Source organism: Manihot esculenta, chromosome 18 (assembly GCF_001659605.2).
Source record: "Manihot esculenta cultivar AM560-2 chromosome 18, M.esculenta_v8, whole genome shotgun sequence".
Taxonomy (NCBI): Eukaryota; Viridiplantae; Streptophyta; class Magnoliopsida; order Malpighiales; family Euphorbiaceae; genus Manihot; species Manihot esculenta.
Window position 1 is genome coordinate 27531312 of NC_035178.2, and position 9796 is coordinate 27541107.

The window sequence follows — 9796 nt, forward strand, 5'->3', positions numbered from 1 at the left end:
GCCTTTCTAGCATTTGATCAATGAATGGTAGAGGGAAGTAGTCTTTCCTTGTTGCAGCATTGAGCTTCCTGTAGTCCATGCACACTCTCCATCAATTTTGAACTCTAATGGGGACAAGTTCCCCTTCAGCATTTGGAACAATGGTAATTCCAATTTTCTTTGGAACTACATGCACAGGATTCACCCATTAACTGTCAAAGATTGGGTAGATGATACCTGCATCAAGGAGCTTAACAATTTCCTTTTTTACTACCTCCATCATAGGTGGATTCAGTCTTCTTTGAGCATCTCTGACTGGTTTGCATTCATCCTCCATGTGAATTCTATGCATGTGGAAGGAGAAATACCTTTTATGTCATCTATGGTCCATCCTATGGCTCCTTTGTGCTTTTTCAGGACTCTCAGGAGGCTTTCTTCCTCAGTCTAGCTCAACTGGCTGGACACAATCACTGGATGTGTCTTTTCGGCTCCTAAGTATAAGTACTTCAGATGGTCTGGAAGAGGTTTCAGATCTGATTTTGGTGCTTTCTGACTGGTATTCTACATTGGACTCTTTTTAGTCATACCTTGCGCAAGATCTGACTGCAAAGGCGGACTGGAAAAGCTTGTCTGGGCTGGAGACTGAAGAGTTGTGCTAAAAATGATTTCAGTTTGCGATCACTACAAAAATTTAACGGATTAGTAACGGAAATTTCCGTTACTAATTCTTAGAAATCTGTTACTAAAAATATTTTGTAACGGATTTGTAACGGAAATTTTCCGTTACAGCAAACCTCGTTGCTAATGCATTAGTAATGGATTAGAAAATCCGTTACTAATTTAGTAACAAATTTGTAATGGAAAATCTGTTACTAAATTTGGTTTCTTTTATTTGATTTTAGTAACGGATTTATTTGGTAACAGAAATTTCTGTTACAGAAATCCGTTACTAATTTAGTAACGGATATTTCTGTTACAGAAATCCGTTACTAATTTAGAGAAAACAGTAACAGATTTTTCCGTTACTAATCCGTTACTATTTTTACGGATGAACCGTTACTAATCCGTTACTATTTATACAATAAAATATTACAAATTATATACTCTTACTCTAACCAGACAATTTAACCTGTAAATACATTTAACTATTACTGCTCATCTCAATAACAAATGTGAACTCAAATCCAATATCCAAGCATATATTATGTAAATCAAATTCAATATCATAGTACTCAAATCCAATATCATGTATAATGTAAATCAAATCAAACAAATTATTCAAGCATAAGTGGAGCAATTTTAAACGAAAAAAACTAACAAATTATTTATTATCCTAGTACATATAGATAATGAAAAAAGAAACTATAAATGTGTAGTGTTCTCATCCTCATCCTCATCATTAGCTTCATATGCTTGGTCAGGAGGCTGTGCAGAAGTTCCCTCACCAGGAGCTGAAGGCTGGCTACCTTGCCTTTCACTCACGAGCTGTATAAGTAAATCCTTCACCTGTGAGAGATCAGAGGTAATCCATACATTTTGCTCACGCAATACTTGTTAATTATCCTCACGCTCCTGTAGCTTGCGTCTGAGGTCAGCCACTTCATCATGAAGATCCTGATTTTGCTGAGCTGATGTGAAGGATACACTAGTAGAAGACTTGTTTGGAAAGAAAACTGAAGCCTGTGATCCAAGACCGTATACCCTTCTTTTTTTCTCTCCACCCACCGACTCAAAGTATAACTGAGCCTCATCAATGCGAGATGCCTCAGTACTGTCATTATCTGTCTGTGATGCTTGCTCTTTTAAAGTAAAAAAGTGATCCTTAAAAAAAAATACCATGTGATATAACAATGTAAACTATAAATCAAATAATTTAATATAAATTTATTTAATTTCTCACATGAATGGCTTTTGAGCGTGCATCAACAAACTCTGAGGTACCCTTCTTCTTATGAGTAGCCTCAAATAACTCATGAGGTAGAGGATCTCTGCCTAGTCTTTCGCGCTGCAAGTTAAATATAAATAGTAATAACATACTTGAATATAAATTCACAACATTGCATAAAATTTAAAGCATTTGAAAACATTTAAGTGAGAATAAATATTACGTACCATCTATTGTTGATGTCTATACTGAGATATGGATCCTCCATAATGTCTTGATGGGCCAGCACCTTGCCCACCTGTTTCACTCTTTCTGTTATTTGAGAATTGTTTGCATTTATTTTGATACTCAGTTGCACCCCAAGTGGATTGCCATGCATCCATTACTCCTTCTGATAGTGATAGCCTCTTCTCCTTCCCATTCCTTATGCTACACATAAGGCTACGATAGCGCTTAGCAGCTTTCTTCCTCCAAGCTATCTTCATAAGCTGCTCTATTGCCTCCTCCCATAAGAAGTGTTTCTGTAATTACTCACATTTAGTGACAAACAATGCACATTAAAATTAATCACATATAGTATAATTTGAATTACCTTAAATTCTTGCCAATAGAATTCCTTAACCTCTTCTGGTACATTTTTCCAACAAAAGCCATCTGCTACTAACTTTTCCTTGAAGATCAAGGTAATCCGTCTAGCAATTGGATCAGAAGGCTACATGCTGTAAAGGAGTAATTGATAAAATAATTATTTTGAAATAAGCACAGAAATTAAATGCATATTTAAAAATACTTATAAATTTTACTCACATTGAGTTTACTAAGGAAATATGTGGTCTGTGTCCTGTAGGTCCACAACTACCAGAAGCAGATGTAGCCGTCGATGCAATAGGTGGCAGACCAATGGGAGCTGAGGCAGTGGCAGATGTGTGCACTGAAGCAGGATTGGATGATGCAGCACCCTGTGTGGATCTCTCACCCTAGTCTGGTCTACGAATCAAAGCAGTGTATTGTACCAAATCTTGATTGACATTCTGTGATTCACTTGTGTGGTCATTACCCCTGCCATGGTCTCCTCGACCCCATGATGAAGATCCACATCCTCGTCCTTTCATCCTGTAAAAATTAGATTAAACAAATCATTTGTAGTTAACATATTTAATAACTAAGATTAAAAATATATATCAATTATGTTATACCTTCTATTCACTATCTACATCTAAGTCATCAGTATCATCATCATCATCATCATCATCAGTTTCTATTGCTATTATAGTTTCATCTTCATCATTTTCTTCACCATCATCAATTTCAATAACATCCCCAATTGGATCATTTAATTGTTGTGTTGAATCATCAATTTCTCTAATAATGGTAGTGTGTTCCATCTTATCTTGTTGAAATAGTTCATCAGCAGATTGGGTGTTTTCTTGTGTTGGAAGTTGAATTACAGAACGTGCTTTGACTTTTACAATAGCCCACCATTCAATTTTATCTCGCTTTAGGCTAGGATATGGAGTATATATCACTTGTATTGCTTGTACTCCCAGCACAAAAGGTTCATATCTATTGTAAGATCGTTTATAATTTACATCGATAAGTTTATATTTACTATGGATCTTTGTTGCTACATTTGGAGTGGGATCAAACCAATTGCATTTGAAAAGTACAACTCGCTTGATTGGAAGACCTAGATACTCCAAACGTATAACTTTAAGCAATTGTCCATAATAATCACTCTCTTCGCTGCTGTAATTTGACCCCTTGATACACACCCCACTATTCATAGTTGCTGTACTTGCACAGTATGACTTTGATTGAAACTTATATCCATGCACCATATATCCATTGTATGATGTCACACTTCATAATGGACTCTTTGCAAGCGATATGATAAACTTGTTGGATATATTACTGCACGAATCATGAGCAAAATTGTTGAACCATATAGAGAATTTACTTTCCAATTTGATGTCAATCTGAGAATCATTAACTAACGAATCATTTGAGCGTACTTGATCAATGTAAATGCTGAAAAAACCTCAACTTAATTAGAAAAAGTAATTTAAAAAAATAATATATAAATTACTTATTAACGATAACTTACTCAATGTAGGGTTTCACTTATGGACAATTTAATAATATGTACATGTGTGCTGCTTTATACTCATCCTCCATAAGATATCGGGTTGTCCCTTTTCCTATTGGTCGACCAGACTGTATGAAAATTGATAGATTGCCTTCATAATTTTCAGTACTTTCTGAAATGTCAACATTTCTTGGCACTTTTTGATGTCTAGTTTGGACATACGGCTCAAAGTAATGTGCACAAAATGAAGTTGCTTCTTCTACTAGGTACGCATTACATATTGATCCCTCGACTCTAGCTTTATTTCTGACATTATTCTTAAGCCGTTGCAGATATCTATAAAATATATGACCAACATTAGTAAACATTATTAAATAACTTAATTAAAGTGAAGTTAAAAGAACTTACCGTTCAAAAGGATACATCCATCGATATTGCACTGGACCTGCCAGCCATGCTTCATATGCTAGATGGATGGGGAGGTGTTCCATACAATCAAAGAAGCTTGGAGGGAAAACACGCTCAAGCTTACATATGATGAAAGGAATTTCACCATGCAACCGCAACATGTCACTCTCACTTATAGCGGTAGATGTTAATTCCTTAAAAAAATTACTCAACTCTGTTAAGGGCTGCCAAACATTCGAAGGAAGCAACTCACGAAATGCAATTGGCATAATCCGCTGCATGAAGACATTACAATCATGACTCTTCATACCAAACTTCTTCAGCTTATTCATATCAATACATCGCCCCATATTGGAAACATATACATCGAGAAACTTGAGATTTTTTAGCCAATCACATAAAACTTGCTTACTTTGCTTATCTAGAGTATAACAAGCTTTGGGATATCTCCCAGTGACTTGATCAATTTCCAACTCTGGCCGAACACAGATCACATTTAGGTCTGCCCTTGACTTAGCATTATCCTTTGTCTTTCCCTCAATACTCATTATAGTGTTGATTATATTTTCAAAGAAATTTTTCTCAATATGCATTACATCAAGATTGTGCCGAATCAAATTACTTTTCCAATACAGTAAATCCCACAAGATACTTCTTTTTCGCCAACCGCATTGCTTTGATAGATAGAAATTTATTTCAAATGCATCTTCATCTATAACCCTCTTAAATCCCCATTCATCAATCTGTTTCAGTATTTCTTCACCAGAAATTAGTTGTTTAGCTTTCTTAGTAATAGATACATTCTTCCTAAAAGCTGTTTTGTTTCTTCTAAAATAATGGCTAGGAGGTAAAAATTTGCGATGATTATCAAACCATGATTGCTTACCTCCTCTTGTCAATGTGAACGTATCACTATCTTCCATGCAATAAGGACAAGTGGTCCGTCCTGCAGTGCTCCATCCAGATAACATTGCATACGTAGGAAAATCACTTATAGTCCACATTAAAGCAGCTCGCAAGTTGAAATTTTCTTTATTGAATGCATCATATGTTTCAACTCCATTCTCCTATAAATCTTTCAACTCAGTTACTAGGGTTTGCAAATAAACATCCAATTTATCTTTTAGATTTCTAGGCCCTGGAACAAGTATAGTGAGAAACATATACTCACCTTTCATGCATAACCATGGGGGTAAGTTGTACGGCGTCAATATGACAGGCCATGATGAATATTGCTGACCAGATTGTCCAAAGGATTGAAAACCATCGGTACACAGTCCTAGACAGACATTACGTTTCTCAGCACTGAAATGAGGCCAATTGTTATCAAAAGCTTTCCATGCATGCGAATTAGATGGATGATGCATTAAATCATCATCATTCCCATAATTGGCATGCCAAGTCATATCCTTAGCTGTAGCATTAGATACGTACAACCTCTGTAGTCTAGGTGTGATTGGCATGTAATACATTTTACTATAAGCAACTTGGGTTTTACTAGAGCTCTGGCAATCTCACAATCGTTTGTACCTCGGATGATCACACACCTTGCACCTGAGCAATTCATTATCCTCACCCCAATAAATCATACAACCATTTAAGCAACTATGAATCTTCTGAATTGGTAATCCCAAGCCTTCAAGTAATTTCTTAGTACAGTAGAAATCATCAGTAAACAAATTATCAGTAGGTAAAAATTTTTTTGATGAATTGGCAAATATTGTCAAAGCAGCGTTCAGACAAATGATGTTCACTTTTGATATTCAATATCCTTGCAACAGCTGATAGTTGTGAATGATTTTCACAACCTGGCCATAATTCCTAATTAGCAGTGGTCAACATGTCATACAATCTCTGAGTATATTGGTTTGGAGGCTCATTACTTATTGATGGGGGAAAACTAGGTCCTGTTGCATCTATAACTAGTTTTTCATAAGCATTAGAGATCTCACCATGTTGATATTCCACATTGCAAGTGTTGTCAGTCGAATCATTACTTCTCCCATGGACCGCATTGTAGTTTTGAATTTCACCATGCCAATACCATACATAATAGTCTCTAACAAACCCATATTTCATCAGATGAAACCTAACTGTACTCTCATCTTCAAAACTGCGATTTTGGCACTTAAATCGATTACATGGACACCTAATTAGTTCTCCATTCAAACAGTCTGGAAACTGTTTGGCAGCTGATATGAATTCATTTAATCCTTCAAGGAATAAAGGATTTAGTAGACCATCTTTTAGTCTTGCATACATCCAACCTCTTTCAGAATGTATATTGTACCTATTGTACCTATAAAAGAAGTGATCAGAACGTAAATTGAGCGATGGCGGTCTCATAGCAGCGATAATTGCAAGAAGTGCTGAGGTTGGTGAGAACTACAAATAAAAGCTATGCATATGTGATGGGACCATCATATGGGAATAATAAACAACAGGTTGAAGAATTTTGTAAGTTTCCTGAAAAATCATATGTTGAATATTTTAGCCATCCATATTGTACCTATCATTTCACGCTGATTTTGTTGGGAATTTAAATTTGTTTGATTGATTTTCTATTATCATGGTTTCAGATGTTGATATTGATTCTGGTATCAAAACCTGTATTTTTTTTTTAAATTTCGATGCAACTTATACAACTTATAATTATATTTTTTTAATTATATATTTAAAAAAGAAATAAGTAAATATTTATAAAACAGAGAAAATTTTACATCACAAATATCTAAATACTAAATTAAAAAAAAAAAAACTCAAACCAAACTCAGAATGTCTGTCTTATTAATATTAGAAAATGAAAAGGCTAATAGTTTTTAGCAAATCCATGTTCTGATAATCCAATAGATCATTGCACTCTAAGCTCACATGAATTGCATTTAGATTTGTGCTAATAAGAGACAAAAGCCTAAGCCTAGCTCATCTCTATCTCTTTCTTTCTATGTGAGTGAGAAAAGGAAAAGAAAAGAAAAGAAAAGCAAAATGGGGTCACATAGTGGAAGAGAAGGAGAGAGAGTTCATGTGATGCAAGACATAAGTTGTCCACTGTCAAATTTTCTGAGAAATTGAAGAAGTGGGTCATTTTTGGAATAGAATCTTTCTTATTAAATATTCAATTTTATTTATTTATTTATTTATACATTCACAATATAATTTTTTTGACCTCATGAAGGATTCCAAAATTCAGCCTCTTCCAAAAGAGTTTCCTATTTGGAGGACCAACCAATCATTGTTCAACACACAAGCAAGAGAGTTAAAAAATAAATCCACTCTGAAAATGGAACCATCTCATTCTGAATAATATTTGAGGATGAATGTAATGGATTCTGTGAATTTCGAAAGGCAAATATTAGAATGATCTTACCATTGTCAGTGCTGGAGTGTTCATGAATAGATTATATGTTTTATCATACTTAACAATTGGTTTTTTGTCTTTGAGTTTCCAGGATGTGACAGATAGTTTCATATCTCTTAATTTCTGAAGTTTAGGATTCATGGAAAAAAAAAAACCTTCCTTTGTTGCTTGATTAAATGGCTATTATTTTCTAATCAATATTTCTTATTTAATCTATGTTCCACCTCTGGTTATTGGTGATTGAAGCTGCAACTAAATATGTGCATATATTATGTATTTGTGCAGATCACTATTGTAGATGAAGCAAAAAGATTCTACCTTTTGTTTGGACTTGTGGCAAACATTGCTCTAATTTTCTCTAGCAGAACAGTGAAGTATTTCTCAAATTTGAGAAAAAATTTGGGTCCTAGAGTTGATGGCTGGGCCATCTCTCTCAAAGGAATGATGAGCATTGTGGTATTGATGCGTCTTGCTATCTGTTTCATTTACTGGTGGACAAATAAGTTCATTGCTCTCCCAACCCGTAGCAAGAAGAAGAAGGTAACCTTAATTATGTGCAGTTACTCTTTCTTTGTCCCTCTTTTTATCATCAAACCGAACCATGCATATCTTTCTATGATTTGAGCTAGATTATTCAGCATGAAATGATAGGTTTGGATTCTAATATCAAGTGGGGCTGCCGAGATTCCTAAACTTAAGAAAAAGCTAGATAATTTTTATACAATAGATGGATGACTAAATAAGCAAAACACAAGAATAATACAGCAAAGGAATTAATTATCACATAAAATTTAGCCCTACAGGGTACAAGAAGAATCACTGTTAATTCACTGAATAAGAACTAAAGAATCCCAACAAATTGGGGGCTATTGAGAATCATATTACGCAGAAGGGCAGGGCTATTGGATTCCATTCTTAGCACCATTTTAACTCTGTCTAAAACTATACAACATTGTGGAACTTTACATTTGAATATATAAGCCATTACTATATGAATTTCATCCATAAATCCATTTCAACTCCTAATAATTCCTATTTCCTATTTTACCAAACAGCAATCAAGACCAACAAGAAGGCAGTGACAGCAGTATGTATTTCCTATTTTACCAAAGAGCAATCAAGACCAATAAGAAGGCAGTGACAGCAATGTGTATTTCCTATTTTACCAAATAGCAATCAAGACCAACAACGGTGAAGGCAGTGACAGCAGTGTGGATATCATAAACAACAGGGATAACATATTTTCTTATGTTAAATTTTCTCACCTTTGAGGCACAGGCAGGAGTAGCAGTGAAAGAATTAAATTTCCTCACCTTTGAGGAGTAGCAGCAATAGCAATTGATAGACGCTGAAGGTACTAACAGTAGCTTCAAGGTCGACACCAACAGTAGCTTCAGCGGTGAAGGACGACAAGGACAGCTACAATGTCTTCAACTTCGACACCGACAATAGCTTCAACGGTGAAGGAAAGAGGGAAAAGGGGAATTAAGAGAAGCTGAGAAAAAGGGAAAAGGGAAGGATGACAGGGACAACAACAATGGCTTCAACGTTGACACCGACGGTAGCTTCAACGGTGAAGGAAAGAGGGAAAAGGGGAATTACGTGAAGCTGAGAAAGAGGGAAAAGGGTCGTGCAACTGAGAAAGGGGAATTCGTGAATTATTATGTTATGGATTTTAAATTTAGTAATGGAAACACCCGTTACTAAATTTAACTTCTGTAATGGATAATAAATTCGTTACTAAATGACTGAGTAAAAAACCATTTGGTAACGGATGTGTACATCCGTTACTAATATTTGCAAATTAAACCAATTATGTAACAGATTTATATCCGTTATAAAATTTAGTAACGGATTTATAACAGATTAGCTAATCCGTTACTGTTATTGTTCTTTATATAACATCCGTTGATAATCCGTTACTAATCAGTAACGGATATTTTCTGTTACTACTTTTCGTTACTAATCCGATACATTTTTGTAGTGGATGGAAGCTGAGGTGAAGGTTTCGGCGGCCGAAAGGTAGTGGAGTTCGGCGGCCGAAAGATGGTGGTGTTCGGCGACCGAAAGGCAGTTGCTT

General features: G+C 35.2%; 1 protein-coding gene across 1 annotated transcript; it reads right to left on the reverse strand.

Moving 5' to 3' along the window:
* Positions 1-3726: 3726 nt before the first annotated feature.
* On the reverse strand, positions 3727-5830 carry LOC110606292. Its single transcript, XM_021745040.1, has 4 exons — positions 5530-5830; positions 4359-5304; positions 4011-4286; positions 3727-3892 (listed from the first exon to the last, which is right to left on the reverse strand). Exons 1-4 carry the CDS (start codon positions 5828-5830, stop codon positions 3727-3729), a joined length of 1689 nt encoding a protein of 562 aa, XP_021600732.1.
* Between the last annotated feature and the right edge of the window lie 3966 nt (positions 5831-9796).

Coding starts and splice junctions, on each gene's coding strand:
- LOC110606292 (XM_021745040.1), bottom strand. CDS start 5,830: ATGTATTACATGCCAATCACACCTAGACTACAGAGGTTGTACGTATCT. Junction 4,287..4,358: donor TGGATGTATCCTTTTGAACG/GTAAGTTCTTTT, acceptor TATATTTTATAG/ATATCTGCAACGGCTTAAGA. Junction 3,893..4,010: donor GAGTATAAAGCAGCACACAT/GTACATATTATT, acceptor AGGTTTTTTCAG/CATTTACATTGATCAAGTAC.